General features: G+C 38.3%; 1 protein-coding gene across 4 annotated transcripts in view; it reads left to right on the forward strand.

Annotated features, from left to right (window-relative positions):
- FSIP1 (fibrous sheath interacting protein 1) overlaps nucleotides 1-21,316 on the forward strand; it is a 169,847-nt gene that overhangs the window by 34,607 nt on the left and 113,924 nt on the right. For all 4 annotated transcript variants that reach the window (XM_008528950.2, XM_070625513.1, XM_070625483.1 and 1 more), the window contains exons 6-9: nucleotides 1,978-2,067; nucleotides 4,329-4,453; nucleotides 5,960-6,070; nucleotides 13,056-13,214. In XM_008528950.2, the coding sequence (XP_008527172.2) occupies nucleotides 1,978-2,067; nucleotides 4,329-4,453; nucleotides 5,960-6,070; nucleotides 13,056-13,214 (485 nt within the window). The remainder of the gene's footprint in view (nucleotides 1-1,977; nucleotides 2,068-4,328; nucleotides 4,454-5,959; nucleotides 6,071-13,055; nucleotides 13,215-21,316) is intronic.

Genomic DNA, 21,316 nt, shown 5'->3' on the forward strand with positions numbered 1-21,316 from the left:
GTCACGTCTCTTTGGTCATTCTTTGTGTTTATGACATTGACATTTTTGAAAGCTATATCCCTGTTATTTTGTAGACTTTTCCTCAGTTTGGGTTTCTTTATGTTTCCACATGATTAGGTTCACGTTGTCCATTTTTGGCAGGAATCCCATTGACGTAATACTGTGTTCTTCTCAGTGGATCAGATCAGGAAGTGCAGGATGTTGATTATCCCCTTACGGGGGACGTTGACTTTGATCACTTGTTAAGGTGGTATCTGCCATGGTTCCCCACTGCAGAGTTACTGTTTTTCCTTTTGTACTAAATAGGTTATCTTGCGAGGAGATACTCTGATGCTATTATCCTGTTGTTCTTCAGATTTTCACGGACTAGATTTTTTTTTTTTTAATCTGTAAGAAAGAGCTTTCTAAAGGGGGAGTTTTGGAATTCTGAAAATGCTTTTTTTTTTCCCTCAAGGAGTTAAGCGCCTGCATCTGAATGCCTGACTTTCAAAACTGTTGTGTTTTAAACTCAAGGCTGAGCTATGTGGCCTTTGTTCTAGGCTGTAGCCACATTCTGTCTGAGGCGATGAATACCACCAAGACTATGGGTGAAGGGCCACAGGGTCGCAAGAATAAGGATAATTTTAGCCTAGGACAAACCCCTAGGTTTTAAACCTTTAAATATCATCTTGCTATCATAGTTTTTAATATTGCAAGTTTTCATATTTTTGTGTCATTATAGGTACTTTAGCATAAAATTGAGGGAAATTGCTATTAAAGGGAATTATGGGATCAAAAATAAATATATCACCACCTTAAGTCTATGGTGTAACTTAAAACTATTAATAAAATGTTGCCAAATTGCTGACTTGCTGAGCCTGCTTTAATGAATATTTAAGACCCCTAATAATAATGGTTGCAAAAAAATTAAAAATTTGAAAAGAACTTTAAACCTTTTTGTCTTTTGAGCAGGTTACCCCTCTCCCACCAAGGCTTACACCACTAATCTGCTAGATTAACTCATAAAAGATTGTACAAGGATTAAAGTTGTAATGTCAGTCCCAATGATGCGACGTTACTATGAATTCCAAATTAAGGAATTGGAATTGATGAATTTGTTTTTACTATCAGAAGTTGTATGTGTTGAATTTGGCGATGTTGTGTGTTGGAGTGAATGTGTCTTTTGCCTGCTTCCTTTGCCTGTATCATCTCAGAGGGGGTGCTTGAACCAGGTTTGTTTGAGAGATAGGTGGTGGGTCCTGTAATATCTTCAAGACTTCTCATGTTTTCTGAAGCAAAAACATTTCTGTGCCACAACCTGGCAGATTGTTTCATGTTAAAGCATAGAAAGAGACTTAAAAAAAAGGATACTTGCTTATGTTAGCAGTTTCTTGCAAATATACGGTCTAAATTAGCTAATAGGAGACAATAAAATAAATTACATTAAAACAAAAGGAATTGAAAAACATAATTTCCTAATTTCTTTATGAGTTTTAGGTCCAGAGAATAAATCACAAAAGAAGAAAGCCAACTGCTAAGAGTCTCCTCAGTTTTCTCTTTCAAGCACATTCTTTTATCCTGATGACTGACCATGTATTTGAAATCATCACCTTGGGGATCTAAAACAAAAAAGAAAAACACAATTACAGTTACTCAGTGTGTGTATTCTCTGTATTATGTGTGTTGGAATTTGGATACATTATCTCAGGAGAGTTCATGTGATATTTTAGCACACCCTTGTACATCCTCTTTGCACAGAAATTCTAGGGAAATGCTATTTGACTATCTTGATTTCTGCTGTTTGTTTCAGTGGCTCATGTGTACAAAGATGATTATCATTTCTACCTGGAAGTGACATTGTCTTAAGAAGTGTGTATGGGGAGGATTGATGAATATTACAGAGAATATAAGAGCTTATTTTTTTTTAACAATTGTTCATGTTAGACAATTACTTATTTATTTTGTGTGTATTGAACAAGTGATTTTTTAAATCGATAGATCCTTCTTGCTATGAGCATGAAGACTCAGTGTTTTACACTCAAGTCCCTCCAGAAGAATATGAAAACTGTATACAGATTATCAATCAAGGTATGTTTTAATTTGTGTGGTTATGCATGTTGTCACAAGAAAATACCAGCTGCTTACAGAAACATTCACAGATGAAATGATTTGATGTGATTTATTCTAGAGGTGGGTGGAAGTAGGTAAGGTCCTAGATGAAACAAGATTGGTCATGAGTTAACCAGAGTTGAAGTTAGTTGGTTAGGGTTCATTATACCATTCTTTCTACTTTTGGATGTTTGAAATTTTAGGTAATAAAGCGTTAAAGAAAAGCTGGCTGCAAGTAATGGAAACCTAGCTTAAGCAAGAAAGAAAATGTTTGAAAAGAATCCTGGTGGTAGACAGCTTTCTTTGATTCCCAAGAGCATATTCTGTGGTTAGTCATTGAGAGGGAGACTCAACTCCGAAATCCTAGAGAAAAGACCAACTGATCCAACTTGGGTTAGATATCTACCCCTGGACCAACCAACTCAACCAAACCAGCAAGGGTTGGGGTCACTATAGAAACATGGCAGCTTCTGCCATGGGTCACCACCCCGATGGAGAGCAAAAGAGGACATTTCTAGTGAGACAATTCTCTCCAGACAGTCCAATGTTTTTTCCTACAATTTATTAAAGATATATTTTAAAGAAACTCTATTATAAATAGAGACATGGATACATTTAATTTGAGTTATATTAATCTTGTATTATTTAAGAATATATGAAACTTCAGTTGAATGAATAAACCTCATATTTCAACTTAAAAGACTATATGCAACTTGGATTATGGGAAAAAGTTACATATTTTATATCTAAGGAGGCCACTCACCAAAACAGTCACTCATACTTTATAGGTAGTTGATTTAAAACATAATTATGTTATTGATTGAAAAATAAAACCTAATTATAAAGCACAGATTTATTTGCCTAGAAACTTATAACTTAAATTTGAGTAAAACTGTTTTTACTCAAATTTATTTTTTGTTTGAAAAAAATTTAAATCCAGAGATCTTACCCTTTTCCTGATTCTTTCCAGCTATTGTTATCAAAATTTGTCCTTTGATTTTTAAATTTGTATTCAATCTTTGATAATTAGCTATAAATACACCAGTTGGCTAGCTCCCTTAATACTTTTTATTGAAGTAACCTCTCATAAAACAAAGATAACTTTTAAATAAATCTTGTCTGGGTTGAACTACTGCCTGGTGTTTTACCCTTTTGGACTTTTTTTTTAAGATTGGCACCTGAGCTAACCTGTGTTGCCAGTGTTCTTTTTTTCCCCTCCTCCTTCTTCTCCCCAAAGGCCTCCCCTCTCGCCCTCCCCCTTCCCCACATAGTTGTATATTCTAGTTGTGAGTGCCTCTGGTTGTGCTGTGTGGGACACCACCTCAGCATGGCCTGATGAGTGGTGCCATGTCTGTGCCCAGGATCCGAACCAGCGAAACCCTGGGTCGCTGAAGCGGAGCCCACGAACTTAACTGTTCTGCCATGGGGCTGGCTCCCTTTTGGACTTCAATGTGGCAGTTATCCTATTTTGTAGGATGGACTCCTTTTGTTATTTAAGAAGACTCTTCTTTGTGCATATTTTTAGAGCTTTAATGGAGAGTTCACATGATCTTGTTTTAAATGCTATAAATGTGACTACAGTAAAAACATGATATTTAACAAAGGGAGTAAGAGTCCACAAGTATTTTTCTTACCCTTGTTTTAAGCACTCGGGGTCTCAACAACTCAGAGGGTGACTTAAGCCTTTTGTCAAAGGTTGAGAAAAACCGACAAACTGAAATGGGCTCCAGTGGTTTGTGCAGATGGGATGGAGAGCATCCAGGATGTTCATGCCCAGCCCTTGCATAAAGACAGCTTTGGACAAAATGCTGGTGGTTCCGAAAGGGTGACGGCAAATTAATAGAATAGTAGGAAATGACTTAGTCTTTAGGGAAAGTTTTGTTTCGTAAAGCCTAAAATAAAATATATTTTAAAAATCCCCATAACATCAGAGATTTCTCTGTCACATATATCACTTGAAGTTTTTTCATATTTCCCATGATTTCAAAGGAATCAACAGCAAGAAGTTTGATACATAATAATGAATAACAAAAGAAGTTTTATGAGAATTTCATTGCAAATTGTGGTGGCACATTTATCTTTTAAAGAATAAATCTCCATATAACGTTTCTGGATCTGGAATTTAGAAGTTCTTCTGTGTGTGTTTTATTTCTTATGTATTTTAATATATGCTTAAGGTAAAATTTTAGCATAATGGACAATTATAATTATGAAAAAATTTCAAACTTTTTTAATATTAGATTTTACCTATGATCTGGAAAGAAATGAGTCCTTGATCAAGGCAGAAAAGAAACCTTTCTCAAAAACAGAAAAGATTGAGCTCAGGGGTAAACACAGCCAGGATTTTATTAAGCGAAACATTGAGGTATGTACTTAGAAATTTAGAAGCCAGAATGTGGGACTAAATGAGTGGCGAAAATGGAAATAGTTGTGTTCAGTGTCTTTATATATTTTTTTGACTATGATGCATGCATATGTAATTGAAACAGTATATATAACTGAAAGAAAAGTTTTATCAGCCAGTACTTAACTTCACTATTTTCTGTTCCATCCTATCCTCTCCTGTCCTATCCTATTTGATCCCTTTTAAAAAATATGGCTGCAACTCAATACGTTTATTTCACTATCCAGAAATGAACCTGGTTCCTGTAATTTAAAAAACATTTATTTAGATAGTAGCTTTGGACAATGTTTCCCAGATTTTAAATTGCCTATTGGTAAAATTGTTTTTTTAGATTAATGAGACTGATTTTTTTAGCTGGTGCATTTAGAAATTTGAATGGAAAATGCTCCTGGGAGAGGCGGAGAGGCCAGTTGGTTGTCTGCCCCCTGGCTCTCCTTCCTCCCCAGCTGAGCCTCCTGGCAGCCCATCACTTGCCTTGAGTAGCTCTCTACTTCGGGGGCTTGTCCTTGATCTTACAGGCTCTACAGACTCACTTGCTTTGTCCTCAAGGCAGCCTCAGACTAACCAAGGGCACAGGGGCTCCTGTATTAGACCAGAATGCTAATTAATAATTTACAGCAAGAAATGTAAGTGCAGTGGACAGAAAGTTCATTGCAAACCATTCAAGCAGCTAAGTCATTAGAGAACTGCATTGGTGAGTGTGAAGTATTACAAGAGGAAAGAGTGAAATAATTCCTCACACTTCAAGCCTGATGCTTTCCACAATTGGCACGTCATTTCCAAGCCAAGTGGATTCATGGGTCAGGCTGCCTCTGCCAAGACTGGCCTCTGGAGCTCTCAATTTTTCTGTGCTCCATGTTCGTATGATCTGAAGGAAACCTTTTCCAACTTTATCCGTTTCTTTGCACTGGCCCATTGTATGTTGATATATTGTTTGATTTTCCAAGAGTGGTAGCATTTCTTCCCATAGCCAAGTTCTTGCTGACACAGACGGCAGCTCCACCATAGATTTCATTTTTCCCTTTTAACAATAGTAACTGAATCTTTGTTTAAACTCCTGGTATGATATTCTTGAAATATAAAAGCAGTTTCCTTTAGTGGATATACGCCACATAGCAAGTGGCAAGAAGATTCTTTCCCAATGTCTCAGCAAATATGTTTTTGCGTTGGTGTATATTATATAAAGAGAGGTTTGCAAACTGCCTGTGTTCTGTTGTTGTATTTTATTTTTTTAAATAAAATATTTCTTGAGATGGTTAATGTGAGGGCCTTCTTATAGTGGGAATATCTTCACTTGGAGAATGGACCTATACCAAAAATTTGACATAAAATTATGAACATGAAAATTGCCTACTCTCACAAATTTTACCTTAGTTTATCTATACTATGAAGCCTCAGATCCCATTTTTATTTTCTTGAACTATTAATTGCTTGAGTATTAATATTTTCCATGAATGCATTCTGTAGTTGGCCAAGAATCCAGGAAAACCAGGGGTTATGATTGACAGAGAGAAGAAAAGGCTGATGGAACTTCTGAAGGACTTGGATGATAGAGATTCGGGGCTGTCCAGTTCTGAGGTATGTAACCTGGTGTTCAATGACCTCGACACTTCTTAATTTTTGTTTTTTTATCATGTAATTGACCCATTAGCACAAATTTTCAATAATTTTTCAAATTATAAGACAATATTCTTTGACTTTAAAAAATCCTCTTTTATGAATTGGTTTTTATTGAAATTTTAAAATTTATTCTCAGTCAATTCATTATTGACTGTCAAAGGATTACCTTATGTTATTGTAGGAGGGACTGCACATTGGCTATCACAGTAATCACGTCTGCTTGTGATGTAGTGGGCTTAGTCACTGATGAATAGGAATGTATTTCTCTGTATGCTGTTATTTTGGACATTTCTTGTTATCCCTAAACTGGCTGCCTGATATTTCAGAGTAATCTTCAGTGATCATCCTAAAGAACAGTGAACTTTGAGCATCCGGTTCCCTGAAGGGGCTGGGGGAGTGCAGACTGAGCCTAAAGAGGGGAGCAACTTGCAATCCAGGGTGCCAGTGTGGGTGTTTACAGGGCCCGGCAGGTCACACAAGGAATGCGGTGGCCCAGCATTTGCATGTTTGCATACTAAACTTATAGCAGTATTCATTGCTTCCACAAAAGAAGTACACGTTCCTGTGTTCCTGGAAGCCCTTATCCCTGTCATATAGCTTTTATTTCCCTATATTTAATAGAGATGTGATGTAGTGAATGCTGCTGGCACCCTGCCCAGATCCCCTTTACCTGGCACCTCTCTGTGCATCCATCCCCTTGCCCGGTGCCAAGGGTGCACAGCTCCCCCCTCCCCTGGAGAATCGCCCTGGGCTAACTGGGAGCTGCACAGGCCAGGAAAGCACCCCCTCCCCACCCCACCCCTCACCTCGAGATGGGATTAGCTCTGTGGTGCAGTTAGTCCTCCAGAGCTTCCCCAGCTGAGACCACATCCTTGTCTGGCTTTCTTCCCTTGTCCTAGCCTCCTTCCCTCATGCTCCTTCTCCTGAAAACGCTCCCCCAATAAGTCATTTGAACAAGGATCCCTGTCTTAGGCTCTGTCTGGGGAACCCAGCCTGTCACGTAGGTTCAGAGGGTAATTTTGGCTTCAGGTACAAAAGCAGTGCATGTGCAGCAACGCCTGTGGCCAGTGGGGGAGGACATGGCAGTCTGTGGGAGCCAGTACTCAGCATCAGCTGGCCGCTGCTGCTTGACAATCCCAACCCAGGGCTGTCTGGGTCCTTCAATTTGTCAAGAGAAGCTAGAAATTCAGGTTTTTATGGACAACATTCCTTTTTTTAAATGTTGACAACTAATTCCATTTAAAAAAGTTCTGTGTGGACAAACAAAATCTCTACCCCTCACATCACCCCAAAAGAAAAGCAAATCTACACAACATCACAGACCAAAACCTCTAAATACTTTTTTCGAAGACGGTGAAGGTCTGGGGCTGGTGAGATTGCCCAGGGAGGTCCCTGCCCATCTAGAGGTCCCTGGGCCTCTTCACATCCAGTGTGTTATGCGAAGCAGGGGCAAGGGGTGGGTAAGGCAGACTGCTAAACACCCACATAGTGCTGAGATATTTTAGCTTTGGGATTCATGGTAATTTGTTTATTTTATTATCAAATCTAAGATAACAGTAAGAATTAAGGGATCTGGGTCTCATTCCTGGTTTTGTGTTAATTAAGAAGTTGGGCAAGCTGCTGCCTGATTCTCTGCGGACTAAACTAGGGCAGGATAGCGCTTCCTTATGTATTCTAGGAATGCTTTAACAATGAATTTTTAAAATTAATATTGCCTTTTACATATTGTTTTTGTTAGTATTTGTGTCTTGTTCCTCTCTTCATTTTAAACTCTTCTCTATCATTTAGTTTTAGGTAGATGTTTTACAAGTACCGTATAGCTGGATTTTTATTGTTGCTGTTGTGTCTTTATCTTTAGGTGTTTATCTTTTATTGTTTCTTTATCTTTTGTTATTATTTTCTATTCCTTATCTTTTAGTGGGAATATTTAATTTATTCATATTTATTATGACCACTGATATTTTGTTTTTTCTAGATTGGCACCTGAGCCAACAACTGTTGCCAATCTTTTTTTTTTTTCTGCTTTATCTTCCCCAAATCCCCCCTGGTACATAGTTGTATATCTTAGTTGCAGGTCCTTCTAGTTGTGGCATGTGGGACGCTGCCTCAGTGCCCGATGAGCAGTGCCATGTCTGCGCCCAGGATCTGAATGGGCGAAACCCTGGGCCACTGCAGTGGAGCGCGTGAACTTAAGCTCGGCCATGGGGCTGGCCCCTACTGATCTCTTTTTTTATATTTCATTTATTATATTTATTTTGCTTTCTTTACCCCATTTTCCTCTCCTTGCTTGAAAATTCAGAATCCTATTTCTGATCTGGTAGTGTTAACCTTCAAGTTCTTAAAACACGAATTTTCTTTTCAACTTCAGTAATTAATCTCTAAAATCTTATATCTTAAAAAGATAAAATCTTTGTTACACTTGTATCTCCCTTTTCTCCCATTTCCTCTCCTCCAGAATGCATTGAAATCACCTGGAATTTCAGTTCCAGAATATTATAAGTTTTTACCGTTAAAAATCCTTCTTTTATTTTAGGAATCTTTCTCAACAATACCCAAATTTTTAACCATGTCATTAATTGTATATTTAGGCTCATCTAATTGTTTATTTGTACAAATCACTTCTCTTGAATTATTCCTCTGGAATTTTTTTTGAATTTTTCCCCGAGAAATGATGGTATGTAGATGATTTTTGAGTGTTTACATATTCAAAAACTTATTTTTCCCTGATTTGAATGATGACTGGGTGGTAACTAAATTCTACATGCAAAATCCTTTCTTTCTGAAAGCATGTAGCATTTTCTCTTTATTTTTGAGTTCAAAAATTTTATCAGAACATACTTGTGTGTCTTTAAAAACATTTTTGTTCCTGCGTGGTGCCTTGCAGCTCTTTTAATCTAAAGGATCAAGTCTTTCTTCGGTTCAGAAAATTATCTCCTATTATTTCTTCCCTTCCATCATCTCTTTTCTCTTCTTTTGGCCTACCTAAAATGGGATATCAGTGGGGAACATGATTGGCTGCAAGTAGCAGAAAACTTTATAAACAGTGCCTTAAACAAGTAAAGAGTTTATTTTTTTTAAGTAATAAGAAGTGCAGTTGTAAGCAGCTAGTGTCTTCCTATCTTCCTGCTCCACGATCTTCGTGTGGTTTTGCTTTTAGGTTTGCAAGCTTGCTGCTACATCTTTAGGTAATGTGTCCATTTTCCAGGCAGAAAGAAAGGGGTGAGGGTAAAGGGCAAAGAGACATTCCTCCGAGGCTTTGCCTTGTCATTTGGGAAGGCATGGTATCCCCAGGACTTCCTCCTGCATCTCATTGGCCAAGCTGTGTCCCATAGCCATCTGTTTCATACATTGCTGCAAGCGAGACCAGGGATTCAGATATTTCCCTTTCTAGTTTCTGTAGCAGAGGAAGGCAAGGAAGAAAGAATTTGCAAAAGGAGATAAGGTTACTCAGCGTACAAGTGTCTGCCACAGATGGCTATAGAACCTCCCGGATCCCTCCTCTAGATATTATAACATTTTTCTCATAATTTGTCTTTTTTCCATTTTGCTCATATGAACTCACTTTACAGTTTTCCAAGTTGGGTTTCAAGCATATCTATTCTGCTGTTTAGCTATGCAGCCCTCTTTTGAGATTGTTGTTATTGTTTTTACAATTATTATTGTTTTCTAAGCTCATATTTGCTGAGAGTTCTTTCTGCAAGTCCTCTGAGAATAAAGAGGGTCCTTTCTTATTCTCTGGTGTGCGAGATGGACATTTTATACAGAAATTCTGTAAGCCAGATAGATGGTGGCACTCCTTAGAATAGAGATTCGGAGGAGGACGATGTGTAGTGTGATAGGAAGAATTTAGGAACACTTTGAGGAAAGGACCTATCTACTGTATTCTCAAACATACCAAGCTTCTTGCCATTCCTCAAATTTGCTGTATTCTTTCAAACTTCTGTGTGTCCTTTTCTTTATGGAGTGCGCCACCACTTCATCTCTGACAAATGCCCATGCCACTTTAAAAAGATGACTAAAATGATAATTATGTTTTAATTAACCAGAACTCTTGCCCTCTGGTTGATCTTTATAGTGGTGTGTTTAATTGTATGGATGTAAGATTCTCTTGAATCTCTCTAGGATACTTACTTTGAATTTTTTTGAGGATTTCCTCCTGTGTTTGGAACTCACACATTAATGGCTCCCCAAAGATAGATGCCTCTGCTGATGCCCCGCCCCCCCCCCCCCAGCAAAATGGGTTTTGCGTCAGATCTCAAATTATTTACATCTAAGTCAGTATCGAATGAGTGAGTCCACTTGTGGACCCTCGGTTACTGGTCCGAGCCCTAGCTGTAAAGGAGGGTGGTGAAGAGCATTTTCTGGGTTCTGTCTTAGGGAGACAAGACTCCTAAAAGCTAGCAATTTCCCGCACGTAGCAAGGGTGTCTAGAAGGTGTTAGAAAGACAGAAAAACGTGATACCATCTACTGTGTATTAGCATATAATTTCCTTCTGTAGCTGCATAGTGCATGAGACATTTAAATTTCTGCTGCATTAACCTGACATGCTCTTTTACCTCCAGTGTCTTTAAAAAGTAATTCTATTCAGACAAGAATTTAAAATTTATTAACCAGTATTTGGTCGTTCATTCCATAGTTTTTCTTTTTGTGATTCTTGTATTATTTCTCATTTATGTCATACAGTTTTGACATCACTTTTATTTAGGAAAAATTAACTACACTTTCTTATTTGTGAGTAGTATTATTTTTTATAATCATGTGTAACTTTCATATACCAACTAATAAGTGTAATTAAAAATGTTTACTACTATATCTTGTCTTTGTATGGATATACTGTAGTCTCCTCACTTTATCCCTGTTTTCAGACATCTGGGCTTTTTGCAATTATCCTTTATTATAAGTAACGTGGTAAAAAACATATCAGTCAGTGTTCCGGGTTTCAAAAAACAGAGATGGACTTTGACTAAAAAACAAACAATGAAACAAAAATCCACTGGGGACTTGAGTAGCAGGCAGACTCATTGGGAAGTTTGGAGAACCAAGTTTGTAAACCAGACAGAAGTTGAGGTAGCCAGAAACATGGCCATAGAAACTCCTCAGAAACAGGCTGGTTAGGGGCTGCACCACGGCCACCAGACACCCCCCATAGATGCTTGCTGCTGCCACCTTCATTGCGGCTGACACTGGATTTTCACTGCTACTGCTGTCACTATTAATCATTTTTCTGCTTTTCCTCCATCTTTCCATCTCTCTCTTTCTCCCTCAAGAGTCAAAGTCCAGGGTGTTCACTTCTGATTGGCTGAATCTAGGTCATTTGCTTGTCTTCTTGATGCCAGTGGGAAGAGGGAAGGAGTGTCTGGTGGTGACCTATCCCCTACCGAGACTCATGCACTGTTTGGTTTCCCTGAAGCAGGAAGGGAGGTTGGGTGCTGGGGTTGTGGGAGACAAATAGAAGTCTTTTTGCATAAGTTTTTCATAGATTTCTTCCTGTTACCATCTAGGGATTGAGTCCTTGTATTAGAGTTATGAAAACAAAGTGTATGAAATTCTTAAGCTTCCTTGCCCTCCACCTGCTCCTTTGTTCTTAGTGTTCTTCATGATTCTTCTGTCCTCGTACTACACACTTCCCTGTGTGACCTCACCTGTTCCCATGGTCCAAGGGTGTGAACCACTATTGATATATGGGTGAGTCCAAAATACTTATTTCCAGCCCAGATCTCTACCTTGAACTTCAGACAAATATATTTAACTACCTAACATAATCTGTGTGTATCCTAGGGACATCTGTGAATATCGAAAGGTCCCAAACAGAATTCATCATTATTTTCCTCCTCAAGCCTGTATTCTCCTATATTTCCTAGTTTGGTCAATATGACCATCATCCACCCTAGTTGACAAAATCAGGAATTTGGTTTTTATCTTTGATCCCTATTCATTCCTTCAGTCTTCCATCAAATTACCTCCCGATTCTGTAAATTCTACCTCGCAAGTATCTTTGGAATCTGTCCTATGTTCTGCATTCCCAGGGAACATGCTTTAGTTCAAGCACTTATCACTTTTGTTCTAGATTATGGCTTTTGCTTCTTAACTGGGTTTTCTACCTCTACTCTTGCCCTCACCAGCTCCAGTTTTAAAGTACATAGCTGATCATGTCATTTCTTTGAGATGTGATTAAGATTGGTTATTTCCTCCAGGAAGCCTCCTCCAACCACTTTGTCTCCCTGTCTCCCTTCCCATCCGCAGAGGTTGGTTGATCCTCCTTGGTTCCCATGGCGCCCTGGGCTGACTGGTACTCTTCACACCGTGTTAAACTCTTTGCTGCCAAGAGACTGAGAACTCCTTGAGGGCAGAAGCTTGTGAATTAGTATTGAATCACCAGTGCCCAGTATAGTGCCTGTACACAGTAGGCACTCAGAATGAGATTTCTGAAAGAGTGTTATGAGTGGGTTTTAACCCATTATGAGACTAATGTTAGGTGATAAGGAGTTAGATGACCAATTAAACTCATGAAATCCAAACAACTGAGTTTAAAGACCCTATATTACTTTTCAGGGACAAATTTTGAAAATACCTAGGTCCTTTATAGGTATTTTATAGGATATATATGATTCTTCCTGTTCAACATATCACAAACCACTTTTTCAAAGTGGAGAAATGAGAATTTTATGAGACCCAGACTGTGAGGCTAAGAGATATTTTCCACAGGAAACCTCCCACCCACCAAATGTAAGAAGATACTTTGCCCAGGGTTGGCAGATAATGAAACCATAAACTATTTAATTTTTTTCTTTCACTATCCCAATGTTAATGCTGTGGTTTTGTTTTGTTTTTGTTTATTTGTTTTTGTGAAGTCCTGAGTTTTGATGTAGCAGTCTGAAAGGTATGTTTTGGATAAAATGCAGCATAGGGATGATCTGGTGACTGACCCTTATTTCCTCTTAGGGCGATCAGTCTGGCTGGCTGGTCCCAGGAGAAGGATACACACTTGCGGTCACCCAGCATCAGCAGCTTGCTGAAATCGATACAAAACTCCAAGAACTCTCTGCAGGCTCCCCAACAATTTTCAGCTTTTCTCCAAGAATTGGAAATCAGAGTGATCAGGTATGTTTACTTCAAGAGCATGTAGACAGTTCAGGTTTATGAGTGCTAAAGCTAGTTCACATAATTTGACAATCTGCTTGTTAACCAAAGAAAATTCTTCCCATTTTCATTTTCCATGACTCCAGCTGCAGTGGTAGTCATTTCCATAACAGTGTGGATTTTCCTTTAGCGACTTCCACTTCCTATTCATTTTTCTTTCAGTTGGTAATTTGCTGGGATGGGGGTCGCTGAGGAAATATTTATTTTAATATTGTTATATCTTTATGATTTAAGCTAATTCTTGATCATGATCAAGAGAGAGGAGAGGGAAGAAAATTGATATAGCCCTCATTAGTACTTTGAGAACCTTATTTCCTTCTGTTCCTCTGGTTCTAGGTATTAGGAATGGCAGCTACTTGTCCCTTACTCTGCCACATTCTTCTCCCTCTTTTAATTTAACATCAAGCAGTGAAGCCTTATGTTGATGGCTTCTCTCCTGTGAGGGTTTTGAAATAAATGTGTTTCCTCTCTCGATAGTTCCCTCAAATATTCCTTTACAAAGCTAGTAGAAGGTGTAGAAAAACAGAAGAGTAACAGCAGCTTTGGAAAAGTAAAGTTCTTTTTTCCCCTCTATATTTCAGTACTAAATGGGATCTAGTTTGGGGTTGGGTGTTAGTTTTCAGCTGAAGAGAAAATGGCTGGTCTTTTCTTATTCTACTAACCCTCTACCAGTTTCTTAAACATTTCACCAAATCATTTTCTGTACAGTCTTAGATGCATATGATTTCGTGGTCCTTAAAAAGATTTAAATAGCTATAGTCTATAGGTAATAATTCTGCTTTATAGTGAGTCTTTCCTCCAAGCTATCAATTGAGGTTTAGAGATTTGGCTTTGGGACAGTTGAAACTACCTCAGGGGAAGGGAGCAGCGTTAAGATGTTCCAAAGAAAGTTTGGTCACTGGCAAAAGCTTTCTGGAGCCGTCTGGAGCCTTTGACCCTGGTTACACTACAGTTTATTGATGTTTGGGGGTGCCATTTCCCAAAAGGAGGAAGCCAAGATGGGGGAACAAAATTGTTCAGGGATATTCTTTGTGCTTTTCATGTTACAGCTGTTTTTTTTGTTGTTGTTAATGTTGTTAAAGTTCAAAGGTAGCTGAGATCTCAAAGCTGAATAATGGTCCTAAAGATAGAAAATGTCTTTTTCATGGCTGTCAAATGTTATTCTTGAGAGAGAGGCTGAGAATTTAGAGATTTGTTTAGTTATTAGGACTTCAAATAAAGCACGACTATGGTCAGATTCTGTCATTGTCATCTAAATCACATTTTCAGAGTTCATATTTATAGTTCAGATAAAATATTTAAAAAATTATAAAAAAGGAAACTAGTACATTACTTAGCTGTTACATATTGTGTTTATATGTTTTCATGTAAAGCAATATATATTTTAGAGAGAAAAGAGACAACTCCATTTTGGGACTCCTGTTGGGGCAGAAAGAGAAACGTAACATCATAGTTATTGAAAAGAAATAATTAATCCTTCTTGCATGCAAAAAAGAATATTCTTTTAGCTTTTGTTCAATTTCCTCTTGGCTTTCCTCATTTCTAACTAAAACCAGCATTGCATATTGAATTTTCAAGCCAGAAATGCTAACGTGGCAAATTATTTTATAGATATTATTTTTGGATTGGAATTTTTTTGAATAAATACACTGAGAAGTATCTCAGATAAACTCTGCATATCTATTCAGTTGATGAATTGGCTCCAATCTATTGCCAAACCACAAATATTCATAGGGCATAGTCACATTATTTTTATTTTTAACTCTCTGCAAACCATTAACTATCAGTAAGTTTTCTCCATGCTCCCTAAGAAAGAATGTCTTTTAAATGAAATATAAATTTCTATTTTTCAACAAGAGATTCAACAAACATTAATCAAGTGCTCACTGCGTGCAAATTATAGGGCATCTAGGGATGAGTCAGGCAAATATAGAACTGTGGGGTCAAAAAACTTCGCTTCAAGTTCTGGCTCTTCCACTTACTTATTCTGAGGACTTGGGCATTAATTAGAAGCTCTCTAAACCCTAGTTTCCTCATCTATAAAGTAGTAATATTATTCTTTAGAATTCTTTTAAAGGGTAGATGAGTTAATATATGTAAGGTGCTTAGCGTAGTGTCTGACACAGAACTCAACCAATGATGTTACTATTATAATGATAAATGACTTAAGGATCTTATTTCCTTGTGGGAGGCGCAGAATATACATAGATAACTGTGGTATAAGACAACATAGGTAGCACCATAGAAGACTATAAGCAAGGGGCTGTGGTGGTTCAGAGAAGAGAGAGAAAGGACATTCAGAAGGAATAATATCAAGAAAGTACATTTCCACAAGTGGGGGACAGGAGGAGGAAGAGGAACTAGTGAATGAGGCAGAAAGGGTCAGAGGCCCAGGAGAAGACTGCCATTATACAGCATGAGGTTGAAAACTGGTGGGCTGCAGGGCAAATTTGGCTCACAGATGGGTTTCCTTTGGCCCACATAGGGTTTATACTTTTTTTGAGCCAACACTTAAAAATTGGGTAAACTCATATAAAAATTCAAATTTCTAGTTTCTCTTGAAAAATTAGAAAATCTGGCAACATTAGGCCAGAATCCTTGCTTGGCAAACTACAGGATTGAGCTGAGTAGCAACTACTGCTTTATATGGAGCACAAATTCTCCAGTTTACTATAGTATCCACCATTACATATTGTAGTATAGGCCCTGAGGACTACTTCATGCATTTATGTTACTTGCTCAGCCACTGCATAGGCTATCAAACCATCTTTGAATGACTGCTTATTTCGTAGGAGATGCTGCGGCGGTTGGTGAGTAACCAGATTAGTATGTGGCTTCATCTCTGACCTTAAAGCAGCCCATAGGATACTGGAGGGTAGGATGTAAATGTAGAGCAAGTTGTGGAGTGACCACACAATTAAACAAAAAGTACCATAATATGGGAACTGATCTTACGAAAAATACAGAAAGTGTATGCTGAAAGAGCACAGAGAAAGGAAAGGTTATTCGATGAAGGCATGATATTGAACAAATTCCTTTGGAGATTTCTTTATTTTGTTCAAAAGGAAAAACCAAACCAGTTCCCCAAACAAGTTGAAATACACAGACTTTCTGACTTATCTGACAATGGCAACTCTAAGGTGCAAAGTTGCTAGGCACATAAGTCTAGGATATGGTAAATGTACCTGAGTCAGAATAATTTCAGGGACTCCAGAAATGTGACTCAGAGGTTAAGGACATATTGGTTGTTGTGAAAGTGGCAGATAAGAAATCTTCTTTTCCTTATGAGGTTGCTGATTATGATGTTCTCATATAGATGGCCTGGCCTGGCTCTTCACTTTATGGCAATGTTTTAAAAGCAGCATTTGGCTTTTACATATCTGATTTCCTTAGTTTAAAACAAAACATGTGGTCACATTCAGAAGAAAGAATGGCATATTACTGCTATTGCTGTAATGTGAATAATATAATGTGGTTGCAGTTTTTACATCTGCTTTTTATTTTTATTTCATCTTAGCAAAAGAGACCTAATTGAAGCAATTTTTTTCTTAAGATCTGTGGTCTAACTGTGCATACCTTTCTGTATCCATCCCCTAACCCTCCAACAAATCAGTTAGTTCTTTCCATATATTGTAAATCCCACCGTAAAATTGAGTGATGTTCTATAATTTAGTTACCGTATTTCTTATATGTAACCGTATCAGATTCCAGCTTTCTCCAGAAATATCTAAGATATAAGAGTTATGTCAGCATTCAGTTTCTTAAGTCCTTTAGCAACTGGATTCAATAATAAATTCTATTCAGTTTGGCTCTTGTAAAGAAGTGTAATTTATTCATCTCTCATGTAATCAGTCTTACTAACTCTAGAATTCCAGTTTATGGTTAGATTTTTTTTTTCTAGTTGGGAGAAGTTCTTCAGAAATGTCTTTCATCGACAACAGGCATTTCTTTGTTTTAAAACCAACTAGTTAAATTGAATATAAAGGTCCTCCTTTACTTGATTTATTTTCTTGTTCTTAATATATTTGTTTAGTGGTACACAATCTGGTAAGACAACAAAAAATTAACAAACACTTGATTTAGGAAAATTGTAGTTGTATTCATCTCTTTTCTTGCCAAGAGAAAACTATTGCTGACAGCAATAATTAACCCATTTTCTTTTTGTCTCTTCTTGTTTCAACAGTAGCTAAAATTGAGGAACTATAAAGTGCTGTTTGATATGTACTCCTGAAAGATATTTTATTGCTGAGTCCAGGGATTTGCAGAGTTCCAATAATGGCCATGCTGTTCACTTCACATCAAATTACTCAATACGCTGGTTGAGGGCAGGAATCTAGGAATTTTTTATGTATGCTAGTCACAAGCACAGAAATCTTATTGACCATCTGCTCATTTCCAAAAACCATAGAAGTATGCCACAAGAGCCTGGTTTTCTGGGTTGAGGAATAAATAAGAAGTTACTTCAGAGTCCTTGCCTCTAATGCTAACCTGTCAAATGTTCCCAATTAAATCTGGGGAATTTTTCTTGCCACCTATGTTTTACGGATTACTTTGAAGTTTATATTTGTATCTCTTTGTTTTTCTATGTTAAACCTCCTGTGTAGTCAAGGTTTCTTTCATTGCATGGCAGTATTCCAAGATGATAAAAACAGTCTGGCTGAAAGATTTTTTCCCCTACTGCCAGGCAAATGATCCATCTGATGACAGGAAATAGCAGAAGACTGTGGAAAAGTATAGCATTGGCTTGAAAACACAAAGCAAGCTGGCTTTATTTAGGCAGGTTTGTATTTTTCTGGCCCTTGACTTATCCCTTATTTGCATATCAGATAACTCATGACGATGTAATTTCCTCTGTCTTTGGCTTTTGGAAATGAGTTTACTTAGCTTCAAAGACCTCTCTTGGCTCAGTCAACATTGCAGATATTTTTCTAAGGATGAACTTAAAATCACTTGGCAATCAATTAGTTAAGTCGACAAATATCTATTGACTTCAGGGACGGTTCTCTTCTTGTGGCTCCTTAGATATTCTGTCTATGTCATGGAGAGCTTTTACTGAACTGAATTTTACTTGTAATGAATAAAAGCATTCCTGTATGCTTCAGAAACACAGAAATGATATGGATGGTCAGAGAATCTGCTCGAACATTTCTACCGTAGGAAATCAAGATATTTCCTGATGATCATGAAAACAGACAGTACCGATTGGCACTTTGATGTGACAATAGAACCTCTCCTGGCACCACAGAGCTTCTTGAATATGCCACTGGGCAATTTTTGCCAGAATCAATGATTACCTTTTCTTGTTGCCTCTTGGCCTCTGCTTTCATCACATGCTATCCTTCAAATATTTAAACTATATGGTTATGCTATCAGAGACCGTGATTGGGGAAAGATGTTATATATCCTTGGGTCTAACTGTAGAGAATTACAGACTCATAAGCTTTTAGAGTTGGACGAAACTTTCTCAGAAGAAATTGAGACCCAGAAAGAGAAAGTGACCTGCTCGAAGGTACTCAGATGATTATACCAGCAGAACTGGGGCTAAAATCTAATCCTCAGGCCTTTTGGGTACAGAGAGTCACAGTGTCAAAGCAGAACAAAAATAGCCTTGGTCGAATAATCTTTTTGTTTTCTTAAAAATAAAAAGTGACTTTTTATGCTTATGAAATTAATATAGGTTTTTGTAGAAAATTCAGGAAATACAAAAACATCAAAGAAAAATAAGATTAAATAATCAAGATTTTTACCATCAAGTAAAATTTCTTTCCAGTTTATTTCTCTACAATACATACATACACACACATACATAGTATACCAGTTAGAATTCTGAGCAAGGAACAGGAAAAACACTCCTTCTGAGTAGACTGGCTCCAAGTGTGGCCTCTGTTTGTCTTTGACTGTGAATATTCACTTGAATCTAAGAAAACCCTCCTGGTGGGCACCTCAGGGATACAGCACTACCAAAAGCATAATGCCAAAGCAGGGAAGGGAAAAGTACCCCAATCTCTGTCTCCTCCTGCTCTCCAATCTCTTAATACTCCTCCCCCCACATTGACTAAACCTAATCATGAGACAGGGGCAAGGGAGAAAGAGTCGGATTGTCCCAGCTTGCGTCAGACCCTCACCACAGTTTGCCATTCTCATGTTATGTTCTATAGACTGAATGTTTGTGTCCCGCCAAAATTTATATGTTGAAACCTAATCCCCGATGTGATGGTATTTGGAGGTGAGGCCTTTGGGTGGTGATTAGGTCATGAGGGTGTAGCCCTCATGAATGGGATTAGTGTCCTTATAAAAGAGACCCAAAGAGCTTCCTTGCTCCTTCTGCCATGTGAGGACACAGCAAGAAGATGACCATCTAGGAACTAGGAATCAGGCCTTTACCAGGCACTAAATCTGCCAGCGCCTTGATCTTGGACTTCTCAGCCTCCAGAACAGTGAGAAATACAGTTGTTTCTGTTGTTTCTAAGCCTCTCAGTCTGTGGTATTCTGTAATAGCAGCTCAAACAGACTAAGACACTGTTTGTCCTACTTCATAGTAGGTGTATCTTCATAAAAGTTCATGAAATGCTCCATGCTTAGAGCTACAAAGAGACCTTGATATCATCTGTTCTAAACTCCTTCCTAACATTAGGTTTCCTTCTTGAAAAATATTGCTGATAATAATTTACCCTCTGGATGCTTCTAGAGATTGAGAGCTACCAGAAGTGAGTCCCATTTTGGAGAAAACAAAATGTACAAGAATCACTGCTTGAAACTGATATACTCTTTTAATAGTCTCCTCATTAGAATTTTCTACAATATGAATTTCATTGAAACATGAGTGTGATCAGAGCTCTGAGAACCAAAATTACCGTCTATTGGCCAATGCTTATACTGCTTCAGAATTGTAGTTTATGTTAGGATACAGAGTGGGGACAGTCATGGTCCCTGTCTGGGCAGTGACAGTGTGGTAAGTGCAATGAGGGAACACGTGGAATGACCAACGGAATAATTGCCCTTCCTGAGGATGCCAGGGAACATTTTGTAGTGGAAATATGTTTGAGCTGGGCTCTAAAAGAAGAGGAGTCTGCATGAGGAGTTGGAGGGAAGAGGCATGGAGTGGTGGAGAACTAGCAGTAGTGATTATTGCTGAGGCTTTGGGTCTGAGACCCAAGAAATAGGAGATGAGACTGAAGAGAGAGTCAGGGCCCAGGCCGTGACGGGGTGAGGACTCTGCACCTTGCCCTGTGGCTTCTCTGCAAAGGGTGGAATGAGTGGGGAGACTGGTGGTGCTGAGATCAGTTCAGAGGCTCAAGCAGTAGCTCAAGTCGATAGTTCTCAAATTCTCAAGTAGTGCTTCGGTTGTCAGTCCCCAGTCCCTGTCTGTTGAATCAGAATCTCTGGGGTGGAGGCTGGGCCTGTGAATATTTTCACAGGCTCTGGAGGTGAGTCTAAAGCACACTGGGGTTTGAAAACTGCTGTTTCAAGTGAATAATGAGGAGGCAGTGAGAAAGAGAGAAGGGCCTTCATTAACGAGGTATTAGAAAGTAAAATGACTGTTCTTGGTGACCAACTGCATGTAAGGAGTGAGAATGTGGGAGGATTCTGGCTTGAGCAACTTGAAAAATGGCATTTATGCCAGACACCTACATGGCAAAACAGAGTAGGGGATCCATCAGACAAAAGATAAGGAAGTTTAGTTATAGATATAGGACCCACTTACTGTCAAGAAATACCCATTTATATCACCTAGAAGTAAGATTAACTTTGGGAGAGTATGGGTCTGTCAATTCACGTATTGCTGATAATAATGAAATACTTTCATTATGCAATGCTTATTCTTATCAAAGGACATAATCAACTCACATTTGTTAGGCACTAAGGTTTGTTACGTGCCTACTATGTACTGTGATGACTTTTAGACTAGATATTATTATTATTGTCATTTTACAGATAATGAAACTGCAGCTCAGAGAGGTTGATTGATTTCCCTAAGGCCATCTTAGTCAGGAACCAGATAGGGGCTGGCCTGGTGGCATAGTGGTTAAGTTTGCACACTCTGCTTCGGGGGCCCGGGGTTC

This window comes from Equus przewalskii, chromosome 1, assembly GCF_037783145.1.
Source record: "Equus przewalskii isolate Varuska chromosome 1, EquPr2, whole genome shotgun sequence".
In the NCBI taxonomy this organism is placed as follows: Eukaryota; Metazoa; Chordata; class Mammalia; order Perissodactyla; family Equidae; genus Equus; species Equus przewalskii.